Below are 20,406 nucleotides of genomic sequence, written 5' to 3'. Positions count from 1 at the left end.
AGATAATGCATGGTATATACAAAAACAAAGAACTGTAATAATTTGCTTGTTCTTACATTTCCCCCCCTGCATTCTTCTCTCTGCTTTTTCCAGAGTGAGGGAGGGCATCGTGCCCAGCTGGTCTACGTCAACCTTACTTCTGGTGAGAGATGAACAAACAGCTGCTTTTGCAGCCAGTGAAGCTGCTTATGGATGAACAATTCTGCCAGTGTCTGAGCAGGGGTGACTCATACAGGCTTTGTCACTGGGTGGCAAGAGCTTTGTAGGACCAAAAAAGAAAAAAACCTCTTTAAATATCACATATTAGCTCTATCAATAAGGGAATGTTTTGATACCTTGACTTGTTTTTCACCACTTTAGTGTTTGCTGCTAGTAGGATACAGTCACTTGGATTAGCAAGAAGACCTTAAACTAGTGACATTTTACTTGTTGGAATCACATGAAGTATGCCATTAGTTAGCAATAACAAATTACTTGCATTTGGCTTAACTGGATTGTTTTTTTCTTTTAATTTCAACTAGAATTCTGTTGGCACAGATAATAAAACTTTTTCAGGCAGTTTCTGGAAGGATTTGTTGCTGCAGTTTGAGAAATACAGCAATAGACTGCGGCGCTCCACCAGCAGATACCTAAGACTATTTATTTTTTATGATTGATCACAGTCTTTTATCAGCTCTGACACATGAAGACTATTCTGTGTTTATGATAGTTATTTGTAAACCTTTTTTTCTTCCTAATGTTCTGGCAGCCATGCTTGGAGAACAATTACTGAAACTTAGGAGAAGATAGTTAGGAAATCTAATTCTCTCTTGTAAAAGGGTAAAAATAGAAAGCGTAAGAGAAACAGAGGCTTCTGGAAGACCAGATGACTCAGTTGTCTGCAGCTGAATGCCTACCCACACAAAGAAATGGTTTTGAAGCTGTCGAGGGCAGTGCTAAGAAAGAGGAAGATGCATGGAAAACAATGGCTGCCGTGTTACTGGCAGTTTGTTATTATAAGGCAGACAATGATTCATGCAGCAGCAGTGTGAAATGTGAAATGTGGTGCATATGTCTTGGCAGAACTGGGACTTAAAGTAGCAAATTTGCATAGTTCTGGTCCACTTTTTAAGATTTTGTAGACACCGTGGTGAAGACAGTTGCTGTCAGTGACTGGCTAAGCACAATGGTTTCTGCCTTCCACAAAGAATTTACTGGTTGTGCTTGTTTCCCTTCCCCTTCTGCATGTTTTATTGTGAGTCAGGAACATACAGCTTGGGCACAGGCATTGTTTGTGGACTCCTAGCCTGCACAACAGCTATTGCAGTGCAGCCCCTTTGGGGCATTGTTGGGCTGTTACAGAATTGCTGTTTTATCAATTATTATTTTAGTGGACACTGATTAAGAAAAAGCTGTGGTATTAAAGTAATAAAGACTAGTGGCTTGCAGCACTGGATTGTTTTGGTTAACAATCCATAGGTTCTTGACAAACAGGAGCTATCTCTGATAAGGTGCCATTAATTTAAATCCACTTTGCTGTGGCTGCTGTTCACAGAATCCCAAGGGGTAGCGTTTACCTGGTCTCTAGCTGCAGAATAAACTTGAACGTTCTTTTCCTCAGTGATTTCTGAATGACTGAAATAAAAATACAGCAGCCAGAGGGCAGGTGTATAAAGTTTATAACAAAGCACTAATATGTGAAATAAACCCTTAACGCTCTGGCATAACACTTAGTGTCTCTTTGGGTCACAGCATTTTCAGGGGAGAATTTTATGGCAGGTGATGCTTCCTCATGAAACATTCGCAATGCCGAATTAAAGGACTTGGCCTGTTCTGCCCTGTCAACTCCCTGATTGGCCAACTGTCTGCAAGAAACGCTCTGTTGTTTTATGGATTGGTATTTTACTTTATGTATGTTTAGAATGCTACATTTACTGGCTGAATTTGGATTCCTGAAGCATTCTTTTCATAAGACTTCATACCTTTTTTTTTCCTTATTGTTCTTTTTATTTCAAAATCAGTAGTAAATAGAGAGTTCTCCTTTCATTGGCAGACTCTTTGACCTTGCAAATAATAATTGCTTGAAGTTATAATTGCATTTTCTGCGTCACCCCCTCCCGGGCTGGAGGAGAGTTGGTCATAGTGCATGAGTCACAGCTCTGATCCAGTTCCCAGCCTGGTGCCGAGCGTATGCAGAAGTTATGCTCTGCTGCAGGCATTGGAGGCATTAGTAAAGTGTGATTTCCCCATCCCATTTCCAGTTTTTCTGAACAAGATTGAGTCCTCAAAATGTTATTTACATTTGTTTCTTACTGCCTCTGTCACTAGCAAGAGATTCTAGAAATTGAATTAATCTAGCTGAATTTGTTCAACATCTTTGTCGGTGACATGGACAGTGGGATTGAGTGTGCCCTCAGCAAGTTTGCCTATGACACCAAGCTGTGTGGTTCGGTTGATACGCTGGAGGGAAGGGATGCCATCCAGAGGGACCTCGACACGCTTGTGAGGTGGGCTGATGCCAACCTCATGAAGTTTAACCATGCCAAGTGCAAGGTCCTACACCTGGGTCAGAGCAATCCCAGGCACAGCTACAGGTTGGGCAGAGAAGAGATTCAGAGCAGCCCTGCAGAGAAGGACTTGGGGGTGTTGGTTGATGAGAAACTGAACATGAGCCGGCTCCAGTGTGCGCTCGCAGCCTAGAAAGCCAACCATATCCTGGGCTGCATCAAAAGGAGTGTGACCAGCAGGTCGAAGGAGGTGATCCTGCCCCTCTACTCTGCTCTCGGGAGACCTCACTTGGAGTATTGTGTGCAGTTCTGGTGTCCTCAACATAAAAAGGACATGGAACTGTTGGAACAAGTCCAGAGGAGGGCCACAAGGATGATGAGGGGACTGGAGCACCTCCCGTATGAAGACAGGCTGAGAAAGTTGGGGCTGCTCAGCCTGGAGAAGAGAAGGCTGCGTGGAGACCTCATAGCAGTCTTCCAGTATCTGAAGGGGGGCTACAAGGATGCTGGGGATGGACTCTTCATTAGGGACTGTAGTGATAGGACAAGGGGTAATGGGTTCAAACTTAAACAGGGGAAGTTTTCATTGGATATAAGGAAGAAATTCTTTCCTGTGAGGGTGGTGAGGCACTGGAATGGGTTGCCCAGGGAAGTTGTGAATGCTCCATCCCTGGCGGTGTTCAAGGCCAGGTTGGACAGAGCCTTGAGTGACATGGTTTAGTGTGAGGTGTCCCTGCCCATGGCAGGGGGATTGGAACTAGATGATCTTGAGGTCCTTTCCAACCCCAACTATTCTATGATTTTATGATTCTATGAATTAAAGCACATTACTATACCTTTTGTTCATCAGCCTTTTAGCGTTAAAAAAAAGCTAAAGTCCCATAGCTATGAAGCCATTCCAGGATTTGCTAGTTGCCTTTTTGATTGACTAGTTTTGATAAAGAAATTAATAGGAATTACATCTCCTTGGATCCATTCAGCCTTACTAACTGTGCAGTGGTCTGTACTTTCCCTGCGGGGACAGGGAAATGTAGTTTGCCAAAACCAGTTACTTTTGGGAGCACAGCTTTCCCTGAACAAGTGAAGTGATTATCAGAACAAGTTGTACTAGCTTCATTGACTTGCACTGAACTGGAGCTGAAATAAGTGGGAAGGATGATTTTGGTAGTCTGTCTTGCATCAGCAGGATTTTAATTGGCACATTGCAGCTATGGTGACTGGCATCCCATAAATACCAAAGATAGATTTTAATGTACAATCTTCTACTTCAGAAGATTGATTTTTTTTCTAACTCTGCAATATAATGATGTACATTAATTCCTTGGTGCAGTCAAAGATACGGGGAAGGTCAGGCTGGTTATTGTGGTGAGTTTCTCTAGTCTCTGTGAAGCTCCTACAAATGAGGCCATGGGGAGGCAACACTTTTGCCTTGTTTTGCTCAGCATAAACAACTGTAAATGCTGAATGCCTTATACAGTGTTATTTTAATGCTCCATGATTCTTAAAAGGTAGTTGCTTTTTGCTTTGGATATCAAATATAACTGTGTATTAATTCAAATCAGGCTGTTCTCAGCAGTCACAAAGCTCATGAGTTCATCAGTTGTTTAGCATTTGGCCAGGTCTTTCTGTTGTTGGCCTATTTTTTTCCTAATTCATGTTAAAATGAATTAACTTTTGTGAGTAGATGAAAAATATAACACACAAGAAAAGTATTAGCAGCTGTTACTGCAGTGATGTGGCACAGTGGGGTTTTGAGTGGTATCAGAAGATGTAGCTGAGCAAGCCACTTTGTGCCTTTTTATTCTTAACTAGGAGGTCTCTGCTGCAGAGAGTTTTAAGATTTACATCTTAAAATGGCTTTCTGAGGATTCTCTAGTTTTAGTCTGACCGGGATTAGATCCTGTCACTCCTTAAAAAACATTGATCAGGTGTCAATGTTTATTTTATTTGGTTTTTCATCTTTGTGTACTCTGGTGACTGTTGTTGCAGGGGCTAATTCAGCTCCCGCTGATGATTTGCATGTTTGGAAGTTTTCACTGAGAACAAGATTGAACCCTCAGCTCAGAAAATTCCCTCTGGTTTAAATAATACCAGCTGTTTGGCCCAAAGAGATGAATTCCGTAACAGCTTTGCTCTTCCTATTGCAAATGTACTGTGATGCTATAGCCTGTGTTCTCTTGCTTACCAAATGTGTTTTTGTAATGTCAGCTCCTTCGAATGACAATAGCAAAGCAAAGACTTGGAGACGATGAAGTTGGGGCTCGCCACTTTGCAGCACATGAACGGGAAGACCTTGTTCAACAACTGGAGAAGGCTCGAGAACAGGTAATAACTAAATGGGCATATATTGTTGTGTTTTAAAGAGCTAGTGCAGTCACAAGTAAATGACTGCTTCTGTTGTGTTTGAAGGGCTGGTAGCTGATTAACATTGCCAATAGTGGTGAGGATGTCGGGATTTTTGCTGAAATAGTTGTTACTGAGCACTAACTTAAGCATGCATACATGGTTAGAGTGAGTTTCCTATTCCCAGGAATTTCTTCTTTAGATTATTGGATCTCCTCTTTTTATAATGTGCAGCAACAACTTGTGACAATTGAATATTGTCGATGCATGTTGATGAAAGAGACTTATTAGTGAAAGCTGTTACAAGTATTTAACACAATATGTGGTGGGTGATGCAACTCCTAAAGATATCTCTGAATCAAATTGTCTGTAATAGTGCTGTTAGTCTCCTCTTCCTCCAGCCTCTTAGCTATTTCTTTGTCTTTTGAAAATTTCTTGCACCATGCCTCTTTTCCCTACCTGTATTAACACTGTACCATGCAGCATCCAGTTCGTCAGACTGCTTCCCTAATCCTGATAGATAGCTTTCTGTAAAATTTTGGGGGGTTGTGTTCCTGCATTCATTCCTACCAGTTCCACCCTGAATAAGCCATTCTGTGATCCAGGAGAAGGTATATTTCTTGTTTTTCAGTGTTCGCTCAAGTGCAGTGCTACTTTAGCTTGTCAGAAGGACTGTTGGGTGCACTTGGTCTTCTTCCAATGTGATTCTCTCTGGTATCTCTGTTCCCAAGCTCATGTTCTCCCTGTTCATTGTCTGCCTCTTTTCACATGGTCTTCTGTTTTCCTTCCTGACTCACCAGTGTTTCCTTAGGTGCCAGTGGAGACTTCTCAACTCATTGCAGACTTTTCTCACACTCTCTGTTTCTTCCTCTTGGAAGTTTGAAGCTCTTTATTCTTGAAGGAGTTGCACTCCTTCACCTTTTTGCTATAGCAAAGCTTACTCTGTCAACTCCATGCCGGCTTACTTTATACTTTTTGTAGTTCTTTTTCCTGTTCTATGGAACTTCATTGCTGAAATTAGTACATTAATATATATTCCCCCTTACAGACTTTTTTATCATCCTCCAAATTTGTCAGATTCTTACTCAGTTGAGTTCATTCCACAATTCCTAGAAATTACATGCTAAAACCAGCTTCATATGTTTGTAGCAGAAGCATAGTATGGATTAAGGTTTCTTTTGCTGTTACATTTTAATTGTTTTCTAGAAATTTTATAAAACAAGTTTAACTGCTAAAGTTACTTAGCTTCAAATTAATCAAATAATACTAAAATAGAGTAAAAGTACCAGGGTTTATGAGCTTTGGAAAGACTTTTAACTGTCCAGTATCAATCCTGTTCAGACATGCAGTGCAGTGCTGTTGTTGTTTTCAGTTTGGGTGCTATGTAGCTGTTTGTTTAAATGTCAAAATGGTCATACAGCTCTCCTTTTTTTTCTCAGATTGAGACTCTGAGATACGATCTTCAGGCTGCACTGGATGAGTTACAAGATGTGAAAGAGGAACGCTCTTTTTACCAGGATAAGTCTGACAGACTAAACCAAGAACTTAATCATGTCTTAGGAGGGCATGAAAACCGTATCATCGACGTAGATGCTTTGTGTATGGAGAACAGGTGAGTGCACTGCAAACCTTAGTGTTACCCTAGAACAAGCAGTGTATTGCTTTAATAGGAGCATCAGGAAGTCAGTCGCAACAAAACTTGAGATCAGGTAGATCCAAAGATAAAAGTTATCAGATATTTTTGCCACTTGCTTGGGGAAAAAAATGTTGTTTATGGTCTCTGCTAAGAGTCAGTGACAGAGCCATAGCAGACACCTCCCTTAATGTCAACAATTGCCTTAAAGTGAAATAGATCTTGTAAGACACTTTCCATTTATAGAGACTTATACTTCAGGTAGGAAAGTGTAATACCAAAGGCATTGCTTCCTCCCAGCAACTCCAGGGCTTTTTTTTCTGTTTTGATGGCCTGCAGAGTTCTGTATCAATTTAAGCCTCCTGCTTCCCTGGCAGTGAGATGATTTTTTTTTTTTTTTTCCCTTTGAAATACTTAAATATTCACAAACCCTAATTCAGTTGCAGTTGCACTACATGAAAGAGGGTATTTCATAAACCCTTTATACATGAAAAAGCTATTTTCCTATGTGGAAATAGCCATCTAATCCAAGTGCATAAACTCTATTAGGAAGAACTGTACTGTTTCAGTTACACCGTTTTTCAACTATACTGTTAAATTTTCTACTTTGTGATTGCTAATGAGAAGTGCCATGTAAGTGATGGATATTGCAATGCAAATGTTCTGCATAGTTGAGTCTTGTGTTGACATATATACAAATCTTCATGTGTCCATCTCACAAACCTTCAAGTACAGAGGACACGACTAAATGCTTCCTATTTCATGTAGCCATAAATACATCCTTTTAGCTTCCCTCCCCCAAAACCTAAGGACTGATATAAAATGGTTGTGCATCATGCTTGACAAATCGAACCAAAGAGCAGCCTCCTTTCCTGATGCCATTTGTTTCCCTACTTAAAGTTTTATGGGGTCAAGAGCAGTAAGATTTTGTTATTTTATCCCTCACAGAACTGCAGAGGGAAAAAACCTCTCAGTAGTTCAAAGACAGGACATGCCAAATAGTAAAGGGGAGTGCTTGAGGCAGTACTTGAAGGTAACATGAAGTAAAGGGTTATGTTTCTTTTTCAGGTATCTTCAAGAAAGATTAAAACAACTTCAAGAGGAAGTCAACCTTCTGAAGTCTAATATTGCCAAATATAAGGTAAGATCCTCTCAGTCTATCATCTAAACTGTGCTTCATTGTTCACGGAGGTTATTGTTCATTCTCATGTTCATATACATTTAAAGAACAAAACTGTGTCTTCGAAGAAAAATCCATCATTAACATTCTGACCATATTAGTATGTATACATATTACATGCTCAGTCATCCTTGTAGGCTTCTTAGCTGATGTAGTACAAAAAGCTACACACTGAGTATTTAGAGAAATGAATTAAATATTTTTAAGTTTGGTGTTGAAGCTCTCCTGCTGCTGGGAGGGTGATCAGCCTTCCAGCCTGATGGTAGGTAAAAAGTAGCATGTCATGCAGTGTGTGGTGAATGACTGCAGCTGTGTTGCTGTCACAAGCAGGCATCATTTCCGTGTTCCCTAACGGCCATACATTTCTTCAGATGTCTTAATGATTGCTAAGTCTTCATTATTCTTCCATTCCTGGCTTAAGATACATGCTGTTTGGCATGAAACCTTCAGGACTGAATCCTGAGGGGAAAATACTGTTGCTCTTCCTGAAGTCAAGCACCCTATTTCCTTCTGCAAGTGATTCTGGGGTGTGGGAAGGGAGGGCTGCTTGTCAGGGCATGAGAAGGGTTGTCTTAGGACTGTCAATAAGACTTCTTAACCATTTAGGTCACTATGAAACAGTCACAGCACTAATTGCTTTTGTGCGTGAACAAAGCTCCTCAAAGTACCAATTTCAGTGTCTGTTCACACTTATGACTTGGGTGTCTCAGAGTGTGAGTTAGTTTATTGGTGAGAAATGAGCATGTTGGTGGGCTCAGTTTCACAGAACTTCAGTTGTTTGGAAGAGCTGGACTTCTGTAGCAGGATCATTCTGCTGCTAATTCCTGAAAGTCAGTATTTGCTACTAAAAGGGCTTCTAGAAACTGATAGAGGAGCCTGAGCTTTCGCTTTGAAGCCTATCCAAAGAAATGCTGGGAAAAGTCTTGATTTTGTTCCCAACTGATATTCTCTGCAGGATACTTCAGTATATTCACTGGCACTCAGACGATTAAACAGTAGGCAAGTCTTAAAAATGTACTGGGGTTGTGGGTGGGGGAGACTATAGTAAAGAGCAGTGAGACAGAGTAAGTCTTTGTAACATTGCAAGAGCTGTTCTGGCTGGACAATAGTACTCCAGGGATCACACTCCCATGAGTTACTATGGGTGTAAGCTCTAGGGCCTGCAGAGTTGTTCTGAGACCAAAATACAAAGTTCCAGTTTCTTTACTCTTAACAAAAGGGTTTGTTGGCTACTGTTTTTCTAAGCAAGATGTTTGTTGTTTCCTTAGACTGCACTAGAGAGACGAAAGAATTCAAAGACTCATGGTAGATCCAGTAGCAGTGCTCTGACTGGAGTCCTGTCTGCAAAGCAAGGTATTACATCAGTGCAGCATGGTGTTGCTTATCCCACTGAATTCCTTCCTCCTTCTGTCTTACCTCTTAATTTCAGTAACCCTTTCCTTATCGGCCAAACCAAAATCTTTCTTCTCTTTCCTATTTATTATTGTGTGTTAACTTTTTGTCCTTTTCTCAGTTGAGTATGAAATTTGCCTCTTCAGTACTGCTGCTCCTTTTGTTACTCTTTCGTCATTTGTTCTCTCCCCTGTCAGTCTTACCTTTTTTTAAATCTGTAAACGTTTCTGCAGCTTTACCCTGACAAATCACTTGTTTATTCATCTCTTTGCTCTGCTAAGAATGGTAATCACAATTCATATTCCTAGTCAATTCATAGACTAGGTGGCAGAGGAGGAGCCCTAAGTCAAGTTTTCTGATACTATTTTTAGAAGCTTTTACATTCTGATGTTTTGCAAGAAAGCCTTTTGTCCCATGTTTCTTCATGGGTAGCAAAATGGAGTAATCTCTTTTTCCACCCTTCAAAGAAAATACCAAGGTTAGGAAAGAAAAGGGAAGAAAAAATTCTTTGAGCAAAACTGTACGCCTGGCACCCTACTGTTAGGTGTTGGTGTATTCATACACACAAGATCAGTAGCATTTGTCATGGTAGGTTGAAACTTGCTGTTCTGTTTTTGACTTCTCTTCTGCCCTCTTCTCCATGTACTTTCATACATACAGATAAATTATATTATATATGTAAAGAGGCACAGCCAGATTCTAGTTACAGAAGTTAGAGATACTAGCAAACTGTCTGATATAGTTGAGAGATACAGGCTGTAAAAGCTGCAGAGGAAAAGTTCATGGTTGACTATATTTTAGCATTAGTTTTAAATAACCTGAAGGATGTAATTATTCTTAAAAGTAATATAAAAGCTTCTTTGTGGGCTTATGTTCTAATGTAAGTGGGAGAGAAATGACTGACTTTTACTGATCTGTCGGCCTGTAGAAGAATGAGCTTGTTTCCTTCTGAACAAAAATAATTTTCCAAAAGCAGTGTTAAGTTAACATAAGGTATGTCTGCCTATATTTGTTCTGGCAATTGCTGTGGAATAATGATCAGCTTAGAAAGCCACCTTCTTTATGCCAGCTAGAGATTACATTTCTCGGCTTTTGGTTTTAATTGTAAGCGAAAGGAACAATATCTATATTAATTTCAGTAATGAGAAAGTTCTTTAGTGCTAAGTAAATGCTTGTGTCATGTCTCTCTACATGAGAAGCCAAAACTCATTTGTGTTTTTAATATTACAGTCCAAGAGTTGTTGTCAGAGGATCATGGATGTAGCCTACCAGCCACACCACAGTCCATATCAGATCTCAAATCACTGGCCACTGCATTGCTGGAAACTATCCATGAGAAAAACATGGTCATACAACACCAAAGGCAAACCAACAAGTAGGTTGCATGAATTCTAAGTAAAATAGAGAAAAATAGAGAAAAATTATATTTTCAAAGTAAAGTCTGGAATTGACAAGAGACCTGTCTGCCTCTACTGGGCAAGGTTTGCTGCTCAGGTTTAAGACAAACCACAATAACACAGGAGGGCTTGCAGCAGGTAGTCATAGGGAGGGCTAAAGAAAAGCCGCTGGGAAGAGGGACAGCCTTTAACTGGAGAAGGTATGTGGTAATTGGTTGTTACCAGTTTGTAGGAATTTGCTAATGAACACTGCAGGCATAGTAAATGTTGCACCTAGAAAAGGATCTGAAAGGTTTTATCGTAACATTTGTCACAGGCTACCAGCCTGTGTGTCATACAAATGATAGCTGTTGCTCCTGTAGTTACTTTGCCAAAATTTGGAGAAGATAAACATGGTTGGATTGCTACTGTGTGATTTGTTTTTTTAAATGTGAACTGAACTTTCAGGGAGAGTTTGTTTACTCTCAGCTGTTCTACTCATCAGTAGAATTCTTTGTGTCTTGCACAGCTCCTATCATGGCAGAATGTAATCATTTTTGACACATTTTCTAACATTCTGGTATTACTGTCCTTATGCAGTGTATGAAAATCAGAGCTAGGGAAGGGTTCATGATTCTGTGCTCAGGGGTATTTTATTTATTTATTTATTTATTTATTCTATTTTATTTCTTTACCCCTGAGTCAGTACTGATAATCAGAGGTTATTCAGGCTTCTCAAAAGCACATCAGGACCAGATGCCAGAAATGAGCAGACATCTTTCATGAAAGGAAGGAGTAGTACCAAAGTAAAATGTATTGCACTAGAATAGATGATTCATTTTGAGAATTGGTAACTCTGATACTAGGCAGACTCTATTGCCTAATCCTTAGTGATGTGGCAATAGAAGTAGAGGAGCAGTTTATAGCCACTCTTAATACTCTTGAGAAAGCAAATGCCTAAAGGGAGACTAAAGCGGTGAAAATATAGCCCATATCTAACTGATGGCAGCTCAGTCAGTTCATGTCTGTTAGTGTGTCAGGTAATGCAAGAGGTGTTCCTGCACTGAGCGGTGCTAATGAAGAGCTAACACCTGCTTACTCCCTTCTCACTGCTAGTATAACATTCAGAAGGAAAACATTCAGAGAACAACTTTTGCTTGTTTTTTGTTATTCCAGGTATAACCATTCTTTTACATCCAGATATTGTATCATTACTCAGTGTTCTAGTTTGCATACTCTTGCCTATAACTATAGCAACCTTCTTTCTTAATTTTGTATCTCTCAACTGTATCACTGCAATGATGGCTTCACTTTCTCATACCACTGTCTGGCTTGCAACTATTGAGTATGGGTCTCCTTTCACAAGGAGATATGATTCTTTTATCTGCATACCCAAATGGCCATACATAGCCATGGGAGTAGAGATTGGATGTGTGCACAAACTGTTATTCTGTGCCTAATAGAAGTTCAGGTCTTAGAGGGAGGTGACTGTCCATATCTCTCCCAGGTCAGGACTGTGCTCAGAGCTGTAGTGTTGTATGCATTCAAGATGCTTCGGAGGGTGGCGAAAAGGAAAGGATAAATCCTGGACAAGTTGAGTGAAGAGCCTCAGCAGCACTCCTGTATGGTATACTCATTCTTTTTGTCACCTTTGGCTTTAGTTGGATTAAAGAAGCTTTTAAGAAGCTAGAAGGAATTAGAACTATTCCAAGTAGAAACACTTAAGGCATAAAAACATTAAAGTGAAAAAAAGAAATGCAAGATAGGACATCAGGGAAAAACATCCCTTTTTTGAGGTGCATTAGCTGGTTATTGAGAGCACTTATCTGCCATGCAAGAAGTTACAAGACAAGACTGCTGATTCCTGAAAAGAAACTGCCCATCTGTCAGAGTGCACAAGTAAAACATCCATAAACTGGTACTAGTAGAAGATGCATTCTTTTGTTGAAGATATTTCTCCATTCTCCAAAGCAGGAAGTTGAGAAAGATATGGGGCTAGGGAGTGTAGTGACAAAAGGTTTTACATAAATTGGAAGGTAGAAAAAGTCTTCTCCTTCACCCCTCTGTCCTGTTTGCCTGGCTTTGCCTGCGCAAAGAGCAAGTTTGGAGGACACAGTTACTCTTTGAGTTTGTTGTTCGAAGAAAGTGAGATTTATTGGATAAAGAATGTGAGGTTTTGGGGTAGTTGTTTCATTCAGAGTAATTCTGAGTTTGATGTTTGATGGATGATTGACCTGTTAGTGATTCTGTTATCAGTAAATGAGACTTCAGACTGTATGAACTTAACTCTCCGAACAGTTAACCTACTGTAAAACCAAAACCTCTTTTGTTGCTTGCAGATTGAGAGATGGCTGTGTAAATTTACAATAGCAGAATGGTAGATTTGGTTTCTGATTAACTGAAGCAATAACAAGATAGTGGATTTTTAAAATGTAGATTAGAATTTGGATGTGCTGTTGAAGTTGACTTTCTGACATTATGCTGTTGTTAAAAACATCCGTTGCCACTTGCTCTTGGAACAGACACACTATTATTATTGTCGCTTTTCTAAATATGTGACGTGATAGAAGGAGCTGTGGGAGTATGTGCCTAGGAACAATCAGGCTAAATCCAGCCTTTATTTTTCTAGCGCCACTTTTAAGAAAAAAAAAGTTGTTTGGGAAGAAAACAGGTCATTTTCCCCAGGTGATTTCTAGCCAGTACTGCTAAGTTTAAGTAACATCCTATGTTTTTCCTCACAAGCACATTAGCTTAATTTGAAAAGGCAGTTGTAAATGAGTTCTCTATGCAGTAATGTATTGCAAGATTAAATAGTTATAGAAATGCAAAAATAAACAGTCCTAACCCTGCCTAGCAAGTGGATAAAAAACCTTTTTTCTTCCGCCAGCAGTAAATGGTTTATTAGATGTTCTTTTTAGTGCAGTTTATTCCTGAAATTGCCAGAACCCATGTAAGTCAGATGAAATTGCAGTAGAAGCGGCTCTGCTACTTGGTCATGTTGGACTAATTTTAACAGTTCTAACTTGGGTGAGCTCAGTCACGACCCAAATGACAAAAAGGATTGTGTCAGTCTGTAAATGTTTCCATGTGATGTATAGAACTAGATACGTGACCGTGATGGACCCTATTAAGAGACATTTGGGTGATTGTGTCTGTATGTCTTCTGTAGCAAGATCTAAATTGAAAGTGAGGTGAATAGATTTCAGGTGCTGTAAATCAGCACAGCTCCCTTCAGATTACAGCCATGTATGTTGGGAAGCATGAAAGTGCCAACAGGGAGCTTCTAAATTCAGGTGGGAGCATTGCTGCTGTTAGGTAAATAGATCTCTGTTAAACCTTATCCTGGAGGGAGGTTTAGACTAACTTCCTCGTTGCATTAGACACACGACCAGAGAACCACAGAAATAGCTGTCAGCACCTTTGTCAACATGATCCTTGTACTTTAGTCAAAGGATCTGGTCCACTATGGCTAGAGATAAGAAAATAGATTAGGGAATTTGATGCTACCAACCCCTTTAAAAATACCTGCTGTTCCAGGCCACCACAGCTCAGTCTTCACACATCTTCTCTCCATCTTCACATATGGAGATGGCAAATTATCTGGAGGTCACAGGGGAAAGAAAGGAATGGGATAAGCCACACGGTGTTCAGGTTTGCTTGCACATCTGTTTTTAAAAAAATGGCTCTGTAAGAACTTGCAGCTTTATGTAGGGTTCATTTCTCCCATAGCTGTCTTCAAGTAACGTGGCTTGAAGCAAACTAGAATCATACACATCACTGAATGTATTTTTCTCTCTTCCTGCATGAAAGAAATAGGGTTAAGCATTGTCCTCTCTTTTTTCTAACCATTGTTCAGAGCAGCAGAATGATCCTTCTATGTGAGAACCTGCAACAAAGGTTAAAAAATAGCTCAGCACCTCTTCTGAGGATCCAGTAGAAATTATCAGGATATATTTCCTCCAAAACGTTTAGACATTGTGTGGTACAGCTGATAAATGAATTATAACATGTAAGAGAAGTAAAAGAAAAGTGACTTTGCTATTGTCTGAATAACAAGAGCTGTAGCAATAACTGAACTTGATGCAGAGGGTTGAGTTTCTTTCTGCCATAGGCTAGCTGACAGAGAGGGCAGTATCTTTCCACAGTTTTCTGCTCTGGAACTACTGGTGAACTACTTATGAAAATAATAAGGATTTTTTCTTTTCCTGGCAGAAGTACTAAACTTGTGATCCATTTGTGGTGACAGGCATTAGCCAAATCAACATTGTTTTGTCATCTCCCTCGATAAACTAATATGACATGGAATCTCTGTCTGTTTCCTGCCCCTCTAAGTCAGGGGAACTCCATGTTCTTCAGCTGAACCTTGGTGGGACCTTAGACACAAAGATAGGAGTGGGCTCCCAGTAGAGCTTCTTGAAAGTTGCTCTGTGTCTTTATCCATCACCTTTGTACTGCAGAGCGCAGTTGCTGGATGTCTGGCCTGCACTGGGATATGAAAATAGAGTTGTTAAGGCCAAGTCTCTTATGATGGAAGTATTCTGAAAGTGAAATCTAGACTTAAACAATTTTAATTGTCATTGGAGAAGACAGTAACAGATCCATCATAACCTTGGTAACCTATTTGATTACTGAGTTTCGATGGGGAAATAAACATAACTGCTCCCAAATGTCTTCTCTTCTTTGCTTGTAAATGTGATGGACTGTTTGTTTGTTAGTTGATACACACCCTTGTACCTGTCAGTGCTTTCTTTGATAGCTGTTAAAAGCTTTCTGTTTCTCTTTTACATTCTCTCTCTCATGTTGATATTTTTGTAATCTTTAAAATGCTTACAGGCTTTTATAGTGTCACTGCAGAGCCCTTATGCAGAGATTTAAAAAATAGTCCTTGTTAATCAGTTTTTCTAGCCCCTTTGATATTTGCTGGGTTTGCTATTCTTCATGTCCTTCCCAGATTTTGCCATCTTGTCAATAATGACATTCCCAGTACGCTCAAATGTCTGCAGCATAAAACCCTCATTGGAGAGCACGCAGTGCAGTATTGCACAGCTCAGGTGAGCATGGGAAGATGCTGTTGCCTAGCTGTGTTGTGATATGCTGCTTCTCAGCATTGAGTTCAAATTTAACTGACTTACCCTGTTGCTGTAATTTGATGAGTAAAACTCACTGTCTATTATCTCTGCTGTCATGTTTAGAATTGCTGCCTCATCCAGGTTTCTCACTCTATTGAGTATTGTTTGGGATTTATTTAAAGACTTCTGACTCCAGGAGACTTGCTGTGCCTGTGAAAGAAATACTTTCAAAAAAATCATTGGAAAAAAGAGCTTTCTTTGCAAGATGGAAATCTCTCATTTGATCTGGGGAGAGAATTAAGACTAAAAGTTAAATCCTGCAGGAGAGCTAGCTGCAAATAGCATTTTGTAAGAATCAGATACAAAAGAAGAGATGACCCAAGAAATGCAGTGAAAACTAGGAGTGGGTGATAAAGGCACTAAAGAGCTTGAAGCTTTTTAGTGAAGTAGAAAACAGAGTTCAGCACAAAAAGAAAAGATGTAGTAGAAAAGATATTCCTTGCCATTTTAAGCAATCTTAGTGACAGAGAAACCTCTGTGAATAAAGGACTATGCCAAAATTGTGGTTTAGAATTTCAAAATCAATTTAAGTGTTATCTTGAGTTTTCTGTATTTTGTCTGCATAGCTTTTATCTTCTGCTTTTTTGCTGTAAGAGAAAGTAAAAATAACTGGGAAGACATATTTACAGGTGAGGAAGTAGATATATTGTGAGTTGCTGTTCTTCATCTTTAGCAAAGGACAAAGGTTGAATGTCCAGTACATCCCAGACCTTTTCTATTTTTTAAAGCTATGGGATAGAATAGATAACTGTTTTTCATTTTCTTTTAACTCTGGGAGAGGTTGCCCATTGCCATTAGTGGGAAGAGATGACCGTATAAAGGTTTAGTGCACTAGTGTTGTAACAAGTTAAAAATTCAGCTGTAGTCTGTAAGCAATTGGGCTTTGGTTACCTTAGTATAAGAAGGAAACTTATCTCGGCTGACTGTTCCCTGGCTTTTGTTTTTGTTTTCTTTCTCCAAGAATTCTAGGTAATCGAGTGGCAGAACTAGAAAAGAAATTAAGAACTTTGGAAATTGCTGGCTTATGGAGTCTTCCAGGTTAGTAAAATTCAAGAGAACCGCTTGCATTATTTAGTTTCAATGGTATATTTGCACCTAAGAAAACCTTGGCTGTATTTTTTTCAATTACAGTTATTTTGTGAATGTGCTGTTCAGCACATTTTCAAAATTAGAAACTCCTAATAAATGTGAAGTTGAAACCACAGGTCACCAGACTCTCTTAAACTTGAAGTCAAATATCTATACTAGAAACAAATAAATTTACATAGTGGAAATAATTGAATTGTCTCCATAGTCTTCAGGCAAAAAACAAAAGAGAACTACTTTTTTGAAACATTGTCTAAACTGATACACAGGATATTGGCCATTATGTTTTTCAGCAAGTTGTATTTATTAATTTTTTACTTCTTGCAACTTCCACGGATTCTGTCACTGTATTTTTAATGCTTTTTTTCTGTAAAATCATAAACTCTAAGAAATTGAAATGTAAATTATCTTAAATTTTCTAGTCCATCTCTCCAGAACAGGCTTATTCCCTGTAGCATCTTAAGTATTGTATTTGGTTTTGAATTACTCAAGTAATGGGAGATTACTCTATTTCCTAATAGACCTCGCTGTTAGTAAAATGTGCAATATTTAATTTACATTTACTTTTTGCTTCTTTTCTTCCCATTACACCTAATTGTGTCTTCTTTAACCACTGTAAATTATGCTACTCCATTGCTGGTGTTTGCATCATTAGGCTTTGTTGTTTACGGCTTCCTGTCAGTGCTGCTGGGGGTGGGAGGCAGTGTGGTTTAGGCTTCTTTCTTTTTGGCTCTTTTTTTTTCCACCTAACCCTTCCATCTAGAAGAAGACATTTGACAAAGCTGAAGACACCTTGTGACAAACCTGCAGTGTTCAGCTGTTTGGCCTGATGTGGTGTATTTCCTCTTTAGCTTACAATCCCCTTTCTGGAACTGGCTCTCTTCTTGATGCTTTCCAGAACTGAAGGTCCCAAATTTGTTTCCATGGGTTACTCTTCAGTTAGTCACTTAACCATACATAGTGTACTTAGTGCATTTGTCCCTGCCCGTGCTCTCCAAAAGATGCAGGTGAACTATTTGTCTAAGACCCTGCTAATGTGCTTTTGTCCATTAATACAGATGTGTGTCATAAATTCACCAGTTTAAGGTACTGTAGGTTTGTTTCGTTGGGTTTTTTAGTTGGTTGGGTTTTGTTTGTTTTTAAAAAATTTCAATGAAATTCCTACCCTGCTAAATGCAGGGTTTCTAATCTGTGCAAAATATATTAAAACAAAGGGACAGTGGGAACTTCTTGCACCGTTGTTGTTCTATGTAGGTAAGACATCAAATGAATGTTTGTACAATAACAACTGTCTCTTTCCTTCCTTTCTTTTGCTGCCTGAAGGCCTGAGCTACAATATCTCAGTGGGATTTGGGAGTAGGTTCTGCTTAACATATATTTTTAGTAACTGATTTTAGCAGTACGTTAGATATTGTCACTGCATGGAAATAAACAGAAATGTTATGTAAACATTTTTATATCCATCAGGTTAGGATGTTCGGTCAAGTTAGATGACCACAGGAGAAATAGAGACTGCTCTACAAGACAATTTCTTTAAATTGAGAAAAATAGTAAGAAAGGACAATGTTAAATAGTGGTAAAGGAATTTTACACTGGATTTCAAGTTGTGTTGAGCCCTAAGGTTTGTTGAGTTGACGTTTGCCTTTTAAATAAAGAGTGCAGTTTTGTTTCCAAGTGCACTGTAGTCCCAAGGTGGTCAGAAACAGCCTTGCAACACCTGGTGGGTCACCAATTTTCTTTTCAGAGCATGAAAAGCTTCTGCTGCACAGAACAGCAGCGTGTAACAAATTGTGTGGAAACTACCACAGTGGACTCTGCAGCTGAATGTTGGCTCTGGTGAGGGGCAGAACATGAGGAGTATCTCAGCCTAGTCAGTCTTAAATCCAGAGACAAAAACTATTATTTGCTTGAGAATTGAACTTTTTTTCATTGGAAAAAATACGGAGCTGGAAGCTGATGTTCAGTCTAGCACAAAACGAAACATATATTATAAATCGCAGGGTTTTAATCTGAAGTTAATGTTCCTACTTAGGCATCATTGTCCATATAACATTTATAACATCCGCTGTCACCATGATATTAATATCTTCCAAATGGTGTTAATAAACGATGTTAAGAAACTTTATGCTATTGAAGAAAGAGCTTGACCGCTTCTAATTTTTTGTTAGGTGACATATTTGTCATCTGCTTTTTGTACAGTGCATGGATGGGGAAGCTAAATCAAGACTGCATATTTAATTTTTGAAAGGTGGAGCTGGTAGCATAGTTCATTTTCTGCAGATTCTACCTACCACAAACTGTAGCTTCCCCTGTCTGGAAAATGGGCTTTAATTAAACAAATCTCTTGTGAGGCTCATCGCTGGAAAGAAATCAAACTGGGGCATGGATTTGGCTCTGATTTTCTTTTTAGGAACCCGTTTGCCTTGAGAAGGAAGCAGAGAATGTGATGTTCACAGAAGCATTTAATTAATTGCTTTGTCTTAGGTGCATTGTGTTTCAAATATGCACACATAATATATTGTGCATTCAGTAATAGTTCATAGTAAACACCACCTTATCCCTCTCACAGTAGGTAATTCTGTCTGTTTTTTAATCTATCCTTTCCTGAAAATTCGAGATTTCCCCTGAAAAAAAAAAAAAGTCTAAGAAAAGAGCCAGCCATGACTCAGCCTTTTTCTGTCTGGGATGATAAGAAAGTTTCCGCGCTGCCTCTTGCTCTGCAGTAATCAGTGTGAAGCAAAGGCAAGGGAAAAATAATGGGCTCAGCAGCTGCTGAGTATAGTCAGCAGTCTACCCAGTTACAGCGGTGCAGGGTGCAGCAGAGGCTGAGAGGTTACCGAACCCTGGAGAAGGAACTGAAGAATTTACTACTACTGAAAACTGATTTGTTTGGTTATATATATATATATATATTTGAGATCTGTATGCTTTTCACTAAAGTCCTTGAAAAATTCATTAAATAGAGGAACATAAGGCTGTATAAATTATGAAACGGAGTTTACACGGCAGCTAATGGAAATTCCCTGTGTGTAATCCAACTTCAGACCATGATTCACGGAATATAGTGCAGCAATACCCTCCTTTATGAATGGGTGTGAGTCACTGTTAATAACTAAATACGCATCAAACATCTGTTGCTTAGGTGTGTGGATACTGAGCTTAGCATTATTTTCTGTAACGAAGTTGGTTTTCAGACTAAGATGTGGAAGTAAATCTGCGTACTGTGTAAATGCTGGCTGAAAGTCAAGAAGTTTCTTTTTTGAAGCTTGTCTTGCAGTCTTTTGGGACTTCAGCTCAGACTGTACTTTTTAAATTCAAAAACAAAAGAAAAAGCCTTTGCTTGCTACCTTTCTACTTCCCTGTTAAAGCCATAATTAACCTTTTTTAATTTGACTTCCTCTGTTGCATTAATTTGTATCTTTACGGATATGTGGCCACTTTTGACTCTGTATGAATATCTATTGGATGTTTTCATACCACTAGTTCCCTGAATGATTTAGTTCTTCTTCCAACACAAAATTCCTCCCCTGTTGCAGCAAAGCACATTCCTCTGGGCTTTTGCATTTTGAAATTGCTGTCGGATTTGGTTTGCCTTTTTCTTTTTTTTTTCCTCTGTTTTAATTAATTTTGCCTTACACAGGGGGGTTCTCCACTTTGCTGTTAGTTAATATTATTGGTTTTTACTTGCTATGGTGAAAGCAGAATTCTGATGCATACTTGGCAGGGAGATCAAAGCTTGACAAGATCCACTTTTCAAAAGCATTAATTGCATTCATATTAT

The 20,406-nt window shown here is 39.1% G+C and overlaps 1 protein-coding gene across 1 annotated transcript in view; it reads left to right on the top strand.

Annotated features, from left to right (window-relative positions):
- The window catches only part of CCDC149 (coiled-coil domain containing 149), a 50,895-nt gene that overhangs the window by 23,805 nt on the left and 6,684 nt on the right, over positions 1 to 20,406 (top strand). Inside the window, exons 5-11 of the mRNA XM_080638898.1 lie at positions 4,695 to 4,811; positions 6,269 to 6,441; positions 7,531 to 7,603; positions 8,911 to 8,995; positions 10,265 to 10,409; positions 16,501 to 16,577; positions 17,949 to 17,981. Coding sequence (XP_080495024.1) covers positions 4,695 to 4,811; positions 6,269 to 6,441; positions 7,531 to 7,603; positions 8,911 to 8,995; positions 10,265 to 10,409; positions 16,501 to 16,577; positions 17,949 to 17,981 — 703 coding nt within the window. The remainder of the gene's footprint in view (positions 1 to 4,694; positions 4,812 to 6,268; positions 6,442 to 7,530; positions 7,604 to 8,910; positions 8,996 to 10,264; positions 10,410 to 16,500; positions 16,578 to 17,948; positions 17,982 to 20,406) is intronic.

This window comes from Psittacula echo (assembly GCF_963264785.1).
Source record: "Psittacula echo genome assembly, chromosome: 1".
Classification (NCBI taxonomy): Eukaryota; Metazoa; Chordata; class Aves; order Psittaciformes; family Psittacidae; genus Psittacula; species Psittacula echo.
The sequence above is the reverse complement of the archived record's forward strand: the minus strand, read 5'-3'. Positions and strand labels throughout refer to the sequence as shown.